The sequence below is a fragment of the Scomber japonicus genome, chromosome 11 (assembly GCF_027409825.1).
Source record: "Scomber japonicus isolate fScoJap1 chromosome 11, fScoJap1.pri, whole genome shotgun sequence".
In the NCBI taxonomy this organism is placed as follows: Eukaryota; Metazoa; Chordata; class Actinopteri; order Scombriformes; family Scombridae; genus Scomber; species Scomber japonicus.
In genome coordinates, this window is record NC_070588.1 from 22,251,823 (window position 1) to 22,268,660 (window position 16,838).

At 46.2% G+C, this 16,838-nt stretch overlaps 1 protein-coding gene across 3 annotated transcripts in view; it reads right to left on the bottom strand.

The window, feature by feature from the left end:
* The window catches only part of LOC128367518 (BCL-6 corepressor-like), a 102,380-nt gene that overhangs the window by 62,756 nt on the left and 22,786 nt on the right, over nt 1–16,838 (bottom strand). For all 3 annotated transcript variants that reach the window (XM_053328088.1, XM_053328090.1, XM_053328087.1), the window contains exons 9-11: nt 13,151–13,229; nt 9,656–9,703; nt 3,730–3,812 (exon numbers count right to left, since the gene is read on the bottom strand). In XM_053328088.1, coding sequence (XP_053184063.1) covers nt 3,730–3,812; nt 9,656–9,703; nt 13,151–13,229 — 210 coding nt within the window. The remainder of the gene's footprint in view (nt 1–3,729; nt 3,813–9,655; nt 9,704–13,150; nt 13,230–16,838) is intronic.

A 16,838-nucleotide genomic window follows, 5' to 3' on the forward strand; every position in this document is an offset into this window, starting at 1 on the left:
GAGAGAGAGAGAGAGAGAGAGAGAGAGAGAGAGAGAGAGAGAGAGGGAGAGAGAGGGAGGGAGGGAGAGAGAGAGAGAGAGAGAGAGAGAGGGAGAGGGAGAGAGGGAGAGAGAAAGCGCATCCTGGGATGCAGAATGCCAAATACAGTGAGATAAGAGTTAATGTATCCCCCTACCCCCCACCCTCCTCCTCCTCCTTCTACCCTCCCGTTTGGCTCTCTCTTTCTTCCTCCATCCATCCCTCCCTCCCTCCTTTCCTCCTCCTCCGCCTCCTCCCCGTTCTCTTTGAGGGATGAATAATAACTGCTGCTCTGAGATTTCCTTCCTCGTTTTTCAAAGCGCAGAACGGAGATGGGGAAGGTCTGCCTGGCCCGGGTAGCGCGCACATACACACAAACGCAGACACGCACTGGAGCGAGCACACACACACACACACACACACACACACACACACACACACACACACACACACACACACACACACAAACACACACACACAGCCGCGCGCGCACACACACAGTCTTGTTCTCTCTGCTCGCCTGGAGCAGGGAAATCAGATCTCCTCCAGAGAAAGGCGGGTGGGGAGGGGTGGGGGGGCTTGGGCGCTGTAGGGAGCCCATACAAAAATCCCCTGCAAGCACGTATAGGCCTATACACACCGCAAAACCCACACGCAGCATTGAGGGAAACCAAGAATAACTAGGAGGATGCAAGCTGCCTCCTGGAGCGACGGGGTGAACTCAAGGTTACAGACACATCACCAGTTCAAGCCCCGCCGCCAGGACCGATCCATCCTCACTGAAGCGCCCCTCTGAGAGGCGCCTAACCCCGGTTGCTCAAAGGCAACTAGCTCTCAGCCTTGTGCCTCACTTAAAAAAACTAGCTTCTAGACAAAGCCTTGGAAAAAGAAAGTCACTAAATGGGGGCGTCAGTTTCTCCCTGGGGGAAGGGGAGAAGCACTTTTTTTTTTAGGGGAGGGAGAGAGAGAGAGCGGAGAAAGTCTTTGTAAAAGACGAGCATGCTGTCCAGGAGGAGTGCTCGCACATCAAGCTGCGACGCGCTGCAGAAATCGGCAGCCAGGTTCCGAGGAGAGGGCTTATTTATGCAAACAGGCGTACAAGCGCGCACAGTAGGAATCTAGACAAGCCTTGTAAACAAACACACACCCACACCATAAAGCACACTGGGGAAGCGATGTGAGAAGCAGACTGTGAAAACTCTAGTCGTGCCCGGGCAGTGCTCACACACTCACACACACACACACACACACACACACACACACAAAGGGCTGAGGAGAGAAACTGAAGTGGCAAAGAGGGAGGGAGAGAGGGAGAAAGAGAAAAGAGGAGGAGAAGGAGGAGGGAATTAGGGGTAAGTGTGAAGGTGTGAGTGTCTGGTGCTACTTCTGCATCGCCAAATGAGGGCAAGTGAATTAGTGACAGTGAGAGAGAGACAGAGGGAGACGTGTAAGGGTAAAATGATGTATAATGACTCGTCCATGGGTGCGTGTGTGTGAGCGGGAACGCGGGAGAAGGAAAAAGTAGGAGCGCTTTCCCATTTCAATTCGCAACAGCTGGTGTCGAATTAACACATTTACCAGTGTGCATTTGGAACAGATTAAAATTGTGTGTGTGGCGTGTGACTGTCTCCGTGTGCGTTTGTGTGTGTGTGTGTGTGTGTGTGTGTGTGTGTTGGTGTGTGGCAGCAGATGAGGGCCAAAACAAGTGTGTGTTTGTGTGTGGGAGTGTCTGTGTATTAACGCAATGGATCAGGGCAAGGAGAAATGGCAGGGGGAGAGAGAAAGAGAGAGAGAAAGAGAGAGAGAGAGGGAGAGGGAGAGCGTGGAGGAGAGAGGGGTGCCGAGCGAGAGAGGGAGAAAGCTCTACCCGACGGCTTTAGCTGCTGCCCTGGGCCGTCTCTCTAAGCCCTGTTTAGGAGGCTTTGGAGCTCAGATAGAAATAATCCCCCACTCAGACACACACACACGCTAGGCATGCACACACAAAATAAAAAAAAAAAAACGCACACACGGGAATGCTCATAAACAGCAAAAGCGCACGCTCAAGTCGGAGCGGACAAACAAGTGCGCGCACACACACGCGCACGCACAGACACACACACACACACACACACACACGCATAGCAACAAGCAGCGACAGCACATTTGCCTTGACACGAAACCAACCACCCGCCTACACACACGTACAGAAAAACACACACGAGGCTGTCTGCCGTGCGCTGCTTCCGCACGGCAGAGCACAGCGGCATCGGCACCGTGACAAACACTTTACACACTCCAGCCCTCAGCAGAGGGGAGGAAGAGAGGGAGGAGGAGGAGGAGGATATGAGCCAGGGGGAGGGAGGCGAGTAAGTAGGGGAAGAGGGAGAGGGAGAGGGAGGGGAGGCTAACAAATTAATAGGAGCCGGAGATATATACAGCCAGCCAGCGCTGCCGAACGGGGAAGGAGGAGGAGGAGGAGGAGGAGGAGGGGAAGGAGGAGGAGGAGAGGGGGAGAGGAGGGGAAGGAGGAGGAGGAGAGGGGGAGAGGAGAGGAGAGGGGAGGGGAGAGGAGGGGAAGGAGGAGGGGAGGATAACAACGAGAGAGCAATTCATTCCCGTTTTCTCCTCGTTCGCTCTCTGGAGAAAGGCAGAGCGGAGCGAGTGAGCGAGACTGTGTTTGCTCAGGAGAGAGAGAGAGAGAGAGAAAGAGAGAGATGGCTTTGTGTTGCAGAGGAGAAGAAAAGTGGAGGAGGTGACAAAAAAAAAGGAGCAGAAGGAGCAAGACCGATCACGAGCGAAGAAGAGTGGAAATAACAAAGCCGTTTTGTGTGGAAATGAGGGAGAGAGGAAGGGAAAGTGACATTAAAGAAACGAGGGAAGGAAGGAAGGAAGAGGGGAGTGAAGCGAGGGGGAAGGGAGGAGAAGGCGAGGAGGGCGGTTTGGGGTTAGCACAGGATGCAGTTTGTCATCTTCATCAGCCGACAGCAGGGGCACACGGGGGAGGAGAGAGGAGGGGACGACTGGAATGGATGGAAAGGTGACGGAGGGAGGGAGGGAGGGGGGAGGAGGAGAGGGGGGGAAGGGCAGTGTTTGAGGGAAGCCTTTTGAGAGACGTTGACCCTGTAATTGACCTGTGTCTCCGCCTACATCGCCGTGGCGACAAGCAGAGCCGCCGCAGCTAATCACTTAGTAACCCTGACCTGTCAATCACACCGGTACCACGTGGAGGGGGAGGGGGAGGGAGCGGTGGCAAATGAAAGAGAGGGGGAGATGGAAAGAGAGAGAGACCGAGGGTGGGGGTGGGAAGGGAGTGAAGAAGCAATAACTGTGCCGAGGTTATCATTTACTGGACCACCCGCCTCCTCCCTCCAACCCTCAGCCGATGAAGCCCCAGCTTTAAAAAAGCCAATAAAATGCACTATACATCCAACACACACACACACACACACAACCACACACACACACAATCTCCTCTAGTGTTTGTGCTGCTACAGAGACAGCGGAGCTTTCTGATAGTTCAGATAAGACAGAGCATGAGAGGAGGACGGGAAAGGCAGAGGAGGATGAGGAAAAGGAGGAGCAGGAGGAGGAGGATGAGTAGGGAGGGGGGTAACTGGTTGAGAAAAGATAAGATAGCAGAGTGAAGCCAACATGCAAATAAAACAACAGAGCAGAGCAAATTTACCTGCAGGTACAGGTGTGTGTGTGTGTGTGTGTGTGTGTGTTACCTGTTGATGAGAGGGAAGATAGACACCAGTAGGTAAACGGAGGGATACCACTTCAGCGGCTTGATCTCCTCAGCCAAGGAAACCTGGAGGAGAGAAAAGCGACTATTGACCCATGTAGAGAAACTGAATGTTCTGAATGCATTACCACTCTTGTCTGTCTTTCCATCTCTCAAACACACACATGCACATACACACACACACACACACACACACACACTGTTTTAACTGCAACAATACTGCACTGAGGCAAACAACAAAGGCCAATTAAAACCTAATAAAATATTAACTTGCTGATAATACGCAATATCCACACAGTTATGAGGAGAAACAGGGATTCCAATTAAATTGAAAGCCAATACATCGCTGTAATTTGGAGGGATGAATTCAATATCTCATGGATAAGCAGGCAGGCAAGCAGGAAGACAGAGAGATGCGGCAGCGGCTAAAAGTCGAGGAGGGGGAGGGCCTGGCGGTGGAGAGCTTTTACAAGCCGTTATCTAATTCCCGGGAGAGGAGGACTCTTGCGTCCGGAAGAGGCTGAGGCACTCCTGGCTGAGTCGGAGCCAGGAGGCAGGCCCACAAGCTCTACCCCCACATGCTTGAAATTAATTACTCACCAGTAAGACCCCGAGGCGTGCGAGCTCTGATGCAGGCATTCGCCACAACTCAAATGAAAATGTTGTGCCCAGGTGTATGCGTAGGGGTGTGTGTGTGTTTATTTGTGTGTGTGTGTGTGTGTGTGGTGATGTGAAGTAGACTACGGAGTATAATTTCCACAGGTCAATTGTCAGATCAATTTTTGTGATCAATTGTCAATTGAGCGTAGACCGTCCGTATTTCCACATCACAGCACAGCATAACCCAAAGGCAAACATTAAGTTTAGCCCTATTAGTGTCTATTATAACAGGAAGCTCTGACATCACTGGTCATATCAAGCTCTGCATATTGTCATCTCATTTATGTGTGTGTGTGTGTGTGTGTGTGTGTGTGTGTGCGGGAATGTCTCATTGGGAAACAAAAAGGGCAAACCATGAGGCTGAAGGATGCCACGTGGAAACAACGTAGTGGGTGCGTATACATGTCGGAGGGGGAGTGTGGGGGGGGGGTTGAGAAATTGGTTTTAAAAGAATTTGTGGAGGCAGTAGTCTCCAGTAGATAACATTTAGGTGAGGTGTAGAGACAGGCATTTGAGGAATTTCGGAGCGCAACAGACAGGATGTGGAGTAGTGGAGGAGGACAAGGAGAATGAGAAGGAGAAGAAGGAGGAGGAGGAGGGGGGAGGGGGTAAGCGCAGCTTAAGAGCCTCATGTTTTTAATCACAGTCCCCCGGTGTCACAGGCCCCTGCACTGCTTGGGAAGCGTAGGGGAATGAAACCGTAGCCTAATTATGTGCAGCGGGCGCAGCGGTCCCAACATTAATGACGCACACTAGATTACAGGTGGTTATCGGGAGAAACCCCCCCCTCCCCCACCTCCTCCTCCACTGCTGCCACCCTCTGCTCTGACCTGCTCGTCTCACAGGCAGCCTGCTCTTAAATTAACAGCATCAGATTTCCCACACGCACCTGGTAAATTCAAGGACTTTTTCTACTCCTGTTTTTTAGTTGGAGTGAAATTCAAGGACTAAAAATTATTTTTAAAATTCATATGATATCGTTCTGCTGTAGACATTATTCATCATTATAATCATCAGCATCTGCTGTACTATTGACACGAATATCTACTACTGGGTTTAGAGTGTGCATTCTTCAATAAGGCTTGCCCGAGGCAATTAAAATGCAACATAGTACTACTGAATCTGGCAACTTGGGAGTATGTGGTTTAAAAAAATAAAGTTAAAAGAAAATTTTTCAATATTTTTTTTATTTTTCTTCATCATCGTCATATCATAAATTATGTTCTGGTTGTTTCAGCACGCAGCGTAGCCCCTCCCCCTGAATACATAGAAGAGTATTGACACGCGCTGTTGGCCAGTGAAGAATTGAGTAGGCTAATAGTGTGATGCGTGAAACAAACATCCCTCAGGATTATGTGAGCACTGTCAAATAGAGGAATCAGTGGAGCGTGTAATTTTTCACTGCCGTAAATACTCTGAAGAATGAGAAACATTTAAGAGGGAAATCAGGAATTGAGTGTTCAGTGAAATATATAGAGGATCGTTCATACAATTTTCTATATGCAAAAATGTTGCTTTGTATCTATGGGATTTTGTGTCCTTGTTCTGTGTAAATGTAAGATTAAACATAGCAATTAACTTCAGTCTTTGTTATTTGATAACCACTTATGAATGAAAAAAATGTCTATGGGGCAGGTGAAAATGGACTGTGGGCAAGTAGATTTCTTACTCTCTTGCCCAACCAGGCAAGTGTAAAAAAAAAAAAAAAAAAAAAAATTAACCCTGGAGTTTTGGTGAATTAAAAATACTGTTTTAAAAAGTGATGTCTCTAAGGTGAAGAATGAATTTTCTATATCAACTCTGAAGCCAAAATTAACGAGAAGTCCTTAAGTGCTCAGAGAAATGGAAATGTGAACATCTAAAAATGAGAAAAAAAAGATGTGTGTTTTGTTATGTCCTGCTTTAGAGCCCTAGAGAGACAAACCAGAACGCAGCTTATTAATAGTAAGTTCATCGTGATGTTGGCTACATGTGAAAGTTAAAATTTGGTGGATAAATGAGAAGGCAGATGTGCAGAGCTAAGACTCACCAGGACACAAGGTTACACGCACACACACACACACACACACACACACACACACACACACACAAATAAAGACATGCAAGTAGTCGCATCACATTGTGACTCAACGCAAAGCTCGTGTGGATCAGTAAACAAACACCCTGGGAAGATAACGAACAAGCAGCTAGCTGTTTGCTCAGCCAGCTTTGTTGCTACCCGACGGGACTGAACTGCTGTGTGTGCAGTTGTGCAAATGCTGCGTGTGTTTGTGTGTGTGTCTGTTTGTGTACATCCTGACTTAAATACCCTCTTCCGAATATTCTTTAGCTGACCTGTGCTGCTGTAAGTACTACTGTAGTCCATGCGTGTCTCTGTGCGTGTGTGTGTGTGTGTGCTCACGCATGACCACAAACAAATCGCTCAAGACACACACAGATGTGTCGCAACCATGTGACTGACGTCTCTGATAACTGCCAACACTAGTTATGTATGTCATCGCTTCAGCCAGATACACACACACACACACACACACACACACACACACACACACACACACACACACACACACACACACACACACACAGAGAAGGGGAGGGGGATGGTGCCAGGCTGAGTCAGAGATAGAAAAAAAGATCAGGAATGGCGGATGTGGGAAAACTACATGTGTGAGTGAAAGACATGAGCATGCATGTGTGCGTGTGTGCGTGTGTGTGTGTGTGTGACACAGAGAACAGAGAGCGTGTGAGGCGCTGAAGGAGAGAGATGTGGTGACGTGAATGGAAATCACCGGAGCCGGCAGTCTTCAGACACCCAGTGGGAATCGCTTTCTCTAGTTTACACCTGCTGGCACACACACACACGCTCATACACACACACGAACCAAAGCTCGCTGGCTTGGCAAGCACAATTGGGGAGGCTGTTGTTGTTGTTTTAAAGCATCGCAGCACGTGCATAAATTCTCATAAATATTCATGTCCATGAACCTGGCTTGCTGCTTTATTCATGCTGGGTATATGCTGGGTATGAGTACAAGAGTGAGAGAGACAGAGGAAGGGAGTGAGAAAAAGAAGAGACAGAGGGAGGGGGGAGGGAGGGAGGGAGAGAGAGAGAGAGAGAGAGAGAGAGAGAGAGAGAGAGAGAGAGAGAGAGAGAGAGAGAGAGAGAGAGAGAGAGAGAGAGAGAGAGAGAGAGAGAGAGTGTAATGCAGAGTGGAAAACAGATGGAAACGAGGAGAGTGACTAAGAAAGAGATCCATGAGGAAATGGAGAGTGTAATAAAAAAACTACTGCTGACTTATTTACACCCCGCGCTACACATAGCAATTAGCCCACATGAACGGTGTGTGTGCGTGCGTGCGCTGCTGCCACACATTCATGCACACACGTCACTAGTGAGGGTTACACCAGTTCAGTGTGCAGTAATTACATCTGCCACTTAGGGGCAGCATCTACATAACCTTAACCCTAAACTGCCCTCTCCACCTAACCCTGCTGGGTGGAGGCCCGGTAGCAGAGAGGAGAAGAAGAGGGAGGAGGGGGAATGAGGCAGCCTATCTAAAAGCAGGACGGCTGTTATAAGATGTAACTTCTCAGTTGTACTGTGAAGGAAGCGTTGGTTTAGGTGGATTTTAAGCTTTACATTTTAATGATTTGGCTGCTCTACTGAAATGTAAAACGTGTGGGCAGGTGAGGGTCTAGTGTCTTGCTGGAGGACACTTGATGCATATGAGCCAGCAGGCTCTGAAATGACAGTAGAAATAATGAGTTGTGAAACACTCAGAGATAAGAAACCAGTCCCTTTTTTGTGAATACTGCAGCCAAAAGTGCTTGATTTTGTAATGGCTTTTCTCAAAAATTGCAATGGTTATGTGGTTTCATTACAGTAAAGTTTCAGGAACTGGGAAAAACTGCAAGCAAAAGCCACTGTCAATTTACTGCATATCACAGAAACAAATGTAATCCAGGGCTAACTTTTAAATGCATTGTCTGAACATGAGAACGGTGTGCTCAAAGTTATATAAAAAAGAAAATAATGTACTTGAGTTCCAGTTATAAGCCTTTGTTAAAAAGAAGCTTTTAACTCCACATTACAACCAAATAAAATCAATAATGCCATAATAAAATAATAAAATAAAACCATTAACATAAAAATGTGGATTTTTTTTTGTCATTTTAGTTGGCAAGTAGATTTTATTTCCATTTTCCACCAGATTGAGTACCTGAATCCTTGCTGAATGCACCCTGCAAAGTGCAGTGACGTAAATTACCACAACATAAAATGCAACAATCGGTCCAAATAACAAGAAGTCTGTTGATTTGGCCATTTCATTTGGAAAAGTTGCAAAATTACAATGTCTCACAATTATTATGGAGATTTCTTGAATGTTGGGACTGAGAAAGACATCCCAGACAGTACCAGCATTTTAAAGGAAAGTCATTATTTAATTTAAAGGGGTAGTCCAATGATTTAGCATTGCACTTCAATAAAACTATAACTAACAAGAAACACATTTGAAAAGGACATTTAAAATCACAGCAGCAAAACCCAAGATGGCCTGACTTCTGTTCCTTGTACGGCTCAAAAAACGCTGATCCTGAGTTTCCCATAATGCATAATGCAGGCTTTCTGTTATTGAGTTCTGGTTTCCAAGCCCAAGCCAAGATACACCTGATGACATCACCAGGGTTATTACTTAGGAAAGCTCACAGAAGACTATATCCACCAGTTTTCATAGGCTAAGTAATACTACATATAACCACTAAATTTATGGAGACATTTATGGAGTGCCTCTTTAAGACGAAAGATGAAAAATACATCACATTTGCAAAAACAGCTGCTCATTTTCTCACCAAATGATCTTTTCTTCCTCCATTGCTCTATTTCTTCACTCTCTGTGACCTGTTTCTCAATCTGCCTTCTCTAGGAATGAAAACAATTTTACATGTAGCTCTTATTTTCCTCTTCGCTCCCCTGCTAATTCAGAGAGGTCACAGAGAAGCACAGCGGCTCCCGAATTTACACGCACGGATACATGCACGCCCGCATTCACACACGTGCACAAGCACATACACATGAAGACAATCAGGAGGTCAAATCGATCCCTGCCGTTTTTGACACCTGCCCAGCGTGACTGCAGGATCTAATCCTGAACACACTCTAATCCCCACACTCCATGTGTATGCGTGAATGTGTATGTGTGTGTGTTTGTGTGTGTGTTGAGAAATGTGATGGTCAGACAGGCCATTACCTTTCTTCTCTCTCTCTCAGGGTTGAAGGTTCCCAACCATGACTGCATCTGTGCAGAAGAGACACAAAATGGAAAGTAAAGGTCAGAGCACTTACTTTGGACAAAAAAAGCAGTGTGAAGATATAATTTCAATCACTTATTTTTTTCTGAGGGAGGTATGGTGTCATGTTTAAAGGTCTGTGCCTGCATTGAAAAGCTGGAACAAATATCACATTGGCTCAAAAAAACAACACAAAATTCCTCCATCTTCTCACCAGTTTGTTCAAAACTGCCTAATTCATACCACAGTGCAGAGTGTAGAGGCAGAGGGGAGCACTTAACCAGCTCCCAGCATCTCACAAAAAGTGGGAACTGCTCAGCTTCAGCGCACACGATGTGATGTGAGGAAAGAGAAGAAAAAGCAACAGGAGTAGAGAAAGTGAAGAAAACTTTTTGAAGACGTGTTAAAGAAAGAGGAAAAAGTGGAGCAAACATGGCAGATTTGAGATCTCCGGAGAGAACGTGGGAATACTTTTCGCTCTTCTTCTGTCTACTCTCTCGGGGGAATGCAGGGAAAATGTCAACAGACACGCGCATATGAACGTGTGTACACACACACACACACACACACACACACACACACACACACCCGAGCACAAGACTGGGAATTGTAATGGTGGGATAGGGGTGGGGGCTGTAGGAAGTCAGAAGGTTTATGTAACCCAAGACATCAGAGACGAATCTCTAGAGGCCCAGTGTGACACACACACACACACACACACACACCCGATACGCACTAACAGCTCCTCTGTTCAGCTATTTATTAACTCAATGTTGCCATGGTTTCTGGGCACGGATGTGATTGTCATTGTAAATCTATGTGTGACCGCAGCGTGTTTTCTGGAGGCCTTTGCTGCTCAGCTGAGCACCACCATCCATCAAAATCAACCAACACTGATAATAAGCGGCAACATCATTAGGCTTCGGCCAGGTCTCCAGCGTGCCTACCCAACTTCTGCTGGAATCCCTCTTAAGCCACGACACAGAAAAGTGAGGAAATTCAACTAGTTAAGTGGTGAGGTGTGAGACTCGGGAGGGAAGGAGTGGGCATGTAGAAATCACATCTGTAAAACAAACACTTCACCACACCGTCAGACCTCTCTGGCCTAATAATGACTCATTAGCTTTCAAATCCCTGTAGTTAGTACAAGCTCACACAGTCACTCAGAATGTGTCGATGTTTTTCTAAATAATCCTGGTGTAAATTACTTGTGACTTGGTAAACTAATGAGCTACAGAGTCGTTCTCCCCCACGTCTGCCTCTGAAAACTAGAGAAACTTCTCCGTCCAGCTAACATCCCACCTCTCTTCGCTCTCGCCTTTTTTTTTTTCAGGCTCCTCGTCTTTATCCCTTTATCCGTTGCGTCGCCACCTACCCTGCTTTCAAAGCTTTTGAAATTCTTTCAAGTGAGACAGCCTGCAGCTGAAAAGAGATAAGGCTTGAGCTCTTCATAAATATGATAGAGAAAGCAAAACGGCAGAGTGAAGGGGGAGAAGAGGAGAAGAGAGGGAAAGGGAAAATGAGGGGGAACAGAGACAGAAAGAGGCAGATGGAGGCGGAAAGGAAAAAAGGGAGGAGAGGGAAAATAAGGTGGAAAATAGAGATACAGTACAGAGAGAGACAGGAGGAAGAGGGAGAGACAGCTGAATACTGTGAGCTGAATGAGTTATGAGATGCAGGTTGCAAACCGACTACATTAATTCATTCTCTTTATCACATCCATGATAAAGAGCAGCGTAGTCTCTCTTTTTTTTGGAAGTGTCCCTGCCCCATAGCTACCTGCTGTCTGTCTCTAATGTTGTCAGATATCTGCAAAATCTGTCTCACTGTCCCGTCGCTCAATCTGCCACCCAAACAAAGAATGCTAACATTACGAATGACAGTTCATTGTGAGTCTGGTGTGGCTTCAGCGAGATCCTCCCTCACTCTCTTGCTGTGTTTGATGAATCGAATCAGAAACACACACACACACACACACACACACACACACACACACACACACACACACACACACACACACACACACACACACACACACACACACACACACACACACATTGTTGTAACACAAGCCTGCCAGCTCCTTTCCGCTGGCACTACAGCTGTTGTGTGCAGTGTTGTCAGATCAGGGGAATGGCAGCTATGCGAACTTTGTGGAATGTTGCCTCCGGGCTTCGGCTGCACCCTTACAATGGAAAACCACACAGAGCTGTGTGAGTCAACAGTGAGGGGAGTGGTTAATCAATTAATCGGTCGATTACGTGTTGAAAGATAGTGAAAAAAATGGCTATCGCACAACTGTGAAGAGGCTGTGGCGACTTCCTCAAACAGCTTTTTTTCATTGAACCAAAAAGCAAAAGTAATTATCTTATCATATAAAACGTATAAAATAAGATAATCCTCACATTTGAGCAGCCAGAGCAGGTGGATGACGGGCATTTGTGCACGATTAAGACTTAATTCCACTATTTTGCTCCACCCAATGGCATGACAAGAGACCCATTACACACAAAAACGCATTTTCTTTCTACACACAAAGCATTACGTGACCCGAATAATAATTAGCTGTAAGAATATTTCCGCATTGTGGTAGCTTTGGCCTTCATTCCTGTTGTAATTCTTCACAGCAGGCATTTCGACTTGTCATACAGGAAAAACACAGGTGCATTCAAGTGTCAATGGATGCCGACTGGCGAGCCATCATACACTACACCATTGTTAATGTTATCACTTCCATCTGTGCCTTTCTGCTTTAAGGTGTCAAAATGTCTGCTGTGAAAAAGGTCTATTGCCCAGATTTCTGACGCAGCAAGTCAGAAAAAAAGAAAAAAAGTCGGATCAACAGACCAGTTGTAAACAAAGCGCCAGGTTAGTGAATTTGCTGGAAAAGAAAAGAAAGGCAAACAGTAAAGTTATCACCCAAACTGTCTTGGATTGCAGTTTACACACAGGGTTATTTATTCAATTTCACATACAGTACTTGCCATGCTTGTGTGATCATGTTTTCCTACAATTGAAGGCATTTTTACAATCTGGCTCAATTTTTGACTTTTTTACAATCCGGCTGCCTGTCTAACCTGTACTGTTTCTTGCAGACTCAGACTTAGTCAGCAATAACCCCATGTTCCAGTTTCCCAGTGTTATCACAACCAAAACTATTAAAATTGTAATTAAACCAAATCATTGGCGTTACAATTTTAGCACTAATGCATTTAACATCTGTATTGCCAAATTCTATGAAAACATAAATCACCTTATTTTACCCCAAAAATACACCACACACAATCTATTTGGTGGATTTTTTCATCATTCTATTTTTGTGAGAAAGTTTATTCTCACCAAGTACAAAAATATATCTTGATGTTCCTTTTCTAAAAGGTCACAAAACATTCAGCTTTAGCTAAATCTAGGATCTTGGGCTGCTGTGGCAGGTTGCACGCACGTCAGGCACTTACCCTGTCATTGGCCACGCAGATGATTCTAGCGTAGCAACAGATCATCAGGAAGATGAGGCTGAACAAAGGCACGTACCATCTGCAATGCACAGACATCAGCAGCAGTAAGAAAAGCTACCAAATACAGAATGACTATTAAAAGATGATTCTTACTGTTCCTGGTGGGGGAAATATCACATTAAAAAGAAAAAACACGCAGAAAAAGAGTTTAACTGAATTTGTAATCCATGAGAATAGGGTCACATATCCTAATGACGTTTATAAATGCAATAGCATACTAGGTGTCATATGTTTTACGGTCAGGGCCTCTAGTAGATTAGACATTAGACCATAGACAACCCTCTTCATAAAAATGTCCTCTGCAGGCCCGTTATCCTAGGAGGTTACTGCTGTTAAAAATGATTTGGTGCAGACCTGGATGCTCATTCTGATTACGTTTCACAGTGTTATTCAGCGTCATTCACATTCTCTTACTGTTCACTTTCAACAGGAAACACTTCGTCCTCCTGAGAGTCATATTGACCACTACAAATGTACTAAAGTAAAATGCTCATTTCAGTATTTAAGTGTAGTTTGGACTATTCCCCTGGTGGACACTGGAGAGTTTTAGACTGAATAGCTGATGTGTAGAGGACATACAATATTAGACAGCACAGAGTTGAAGAGACCTGACTCAGCACCACTGGTCCTTATGGCATATGGTTTCAATGGGTAGAGGAGAGGTATACAGAGAACAAAAGATTATGCCAGCAAAGTCACATCACCAGAAATGCATGACATTCCTATGGGATGAAGGGTTGACAATCAAGAGAGGTGCTGGGGAGAATAATATGTCAGGTATTTTTCTGAGTGGATGAAAGAGAGCGAGACGAGTGGGGGAAACGGGGGTGATGGCTTTGTTGGAATGGCAGCCTTGTGTTATGCAACCTCTTGGGAGGTGATGTAAGCTCAGAGGTGTTTCAACCTCTCCCTGTAATCACGAAACAGGCCTTTGTCTTGCTTTGATAGACAGGTTCCTGGCCTCTGCCTCTCTGTTCAGCCTCAGTGGCTGAGCAGTCGCGACCGCTGCCGTGCAACAGCCTGTTTCCACGAGCACCTGGCACAGGGAGAGACTCACTGCTCAAATGCACCTACATAATAAACATATTGGATTGCGAAGGAGGAACAGCAAGAGTAATTACAGGCCTAATCACGATCCAGGAGGAAAAACAGGTTTAAACGAAAGAGTTATACAATTTTGAATATTAAAAAGTATTTTGAAGAGTTGACATTTATGAATTTGAAATATTTTCTGAATCTGTCTCTGATCTCTGATACATCAATACAGGGAAACATGTGGTCCTAAACCATAAAAAAACATGTTGGGATGAATGTCCAACACTGTGCATGAGAAGAAGGGAGGCATATGTGATAAAGATGCAACTTTAAGCATCAGTGCCAAAAGCAAATATTATGTGCTTCTCCCTTTGTCCATATTTGTCTTCCAAGCCTCCCAGTCACAGGACACTTTTTTTATAAAAGACACTTTTTATTTTGCAGGGGACTCTGGGATGGTAGGTGTTTGTTTCACAGCAGGAAACAGGGAGAGAGAGAGAGAGAGAGGCTGCCTTATACATCATGTTCCTTCACGTCTTGTAGGAAACATCAATATACAAAGAAGAACCCCTCTGAACATGTGTGTGTGCTCATCTGCGCAGGTTCAATAATGGCATGGGACAATGATGAAAGCGTTTCAGGGGAGACTTGCGCGAACGTCACCTCGGTGTGATTTAATAACCCGCTCTCCGGAATAAACAGCGCCCAATTACGCCAGCGCACGTCCCGTTAATGATGGAGAGATGGGGTGGGGGGAGGTGGCGGTGGAGAGGGGAAAAGGAGGGGGTGGCCTTTTTAACGATAGCGTGGGGGGCTGCGAGGAGGAGAGAATGACGGGCGGCAGCTACAAAGTGCTCTAATTAGCATGATAATGATCTGCCATTAGAGTCCGCTGTGCTCTATAGCTGAGCACTACCAGCGGAGAGAGCAAGAGCGAGAGCAAGAGAGAGATGGGAGGAAAAGAATGAGAGAGAGAGAGAGAATGAAATCGAGGCAGAGAGAGAGAGAGGAGAGTCTGAGTGGGCAGGCGATGATAAAGGTGAGAACAGGAATAAAGGTGAGGAGGGAAGGTGGATGGATGACTGAGGATTGTGGGTCAGGAAGAGAAAGAGCAGAGCGGTGATTAAAAGACAGGGAGAGGGATAAGGTCATAGTGAGTGAGAATGAAAGGAATAGCAGAAAGAAGCTACAGCCAATAGATCGGCTTGGGAAGGATGGCTAGGCAGATGGATAACCACAGAGGGGGTTTTTGAGAGTTGGAGGAAACGACGACAGTGAGCATTGGTGGAAGGCTTCAAACTTGGAGGAAGATCATCACAGACGCACGCGGCTTCAATCTCTCGGCCTCAGCTTGGCTTTCCCTCCACTGCCGCTCTGAAGTGAAGGGTGAGGCTTGGATGAAAGAGGCTTTAATTGAAGTGCTCAGTAGACGATGAGAGCACAGTGGGAACCCATCTGCGGTGGTAAGTGTTCAACTGCAGCCATCAACTTTGACCCATGAGATCCTACTGCCAAATCACGAGATCACGATCTACCTGTTCAAGAACTTACACAGGCCCCAAACCAAGAGACAGAAGAAGAGGAGGGGAGCAGGGTGTGTGTAGCATCAAGGTCTTTTTCATCAGATTTTCATTGAGGCCGTACTTTGCTTTGAGCTACATGCTAAGATGCTCACACTCTGATGTTCAGTAAGATCTACCTCTTGCTGATGCTGAAGAAAAGTGAACACCGAAGTCGTTTGCATTAACCTGCACAATTTGGTGCCAATCCATGAGTAGATGTCATGTCACAGTCATTGGGCTTTTCTGGGGAGTATGAATGTTTGATATAATGCAGTTTTGAGATAATCCATCCAATTCTTCTATTTCAGTAAGGCCCATGTGGTGGACCAACTAACACTGCAATCCTGACTCTACCACCGTTACTGTGGCTAAAAATACCCGGGTGATCATAATTTTTCATTTGTGAACATGATTTTCTCAGTTTTTCAGCGCTATGCCTGACCAGTGCCAGTGATACAAACCGATGGGGACCTCTAAGAGTGGTGACTCAGCTCGGCTCGAGTGCTTCCAATTGCTGACTCAACCCTTGAAATTCTGCACCTCCGTCACACAGCCCTCTGCTTTTCACTCTCCTTCCTCTTTCATCCCCTTTCACGCACTCCTCCGAGCCTCCCCCGCCTCCTCTGTCCTGTCTGTGCGCTTCGCTGAACTCTGATGAAGACACACTACGGGGCGTGGGCAGAGACGAGGGCAATCTATTTCTCTTACTCTCCTCTCCTTTACGTCCCGCTATGCCGTCCCTCTTTCCATCTCCTGCTGAGTAATTCCTGGTCTCTTTAGCTGTACCCCGTATGCCTCCCGTCCCACAATTTCCACTTTTCACCTTCGATACGGCCACCTCTGACCTCCTGTGCCTTTCCCTGCAAGATGTCAGCAGAGTGCGTGTGTGAGTGTATGTGTTTTTTCCTTGACGGGTGCTGCCTCGGCCCCTAATCTCTCATCTGGTTTGATGTAATTAGAGCTAATGAAGATTCCCTGATCCTCTGAGCGCCTCGTCCCCCTGGGCCACGACAGCGTGGAAAAGTAGAAAG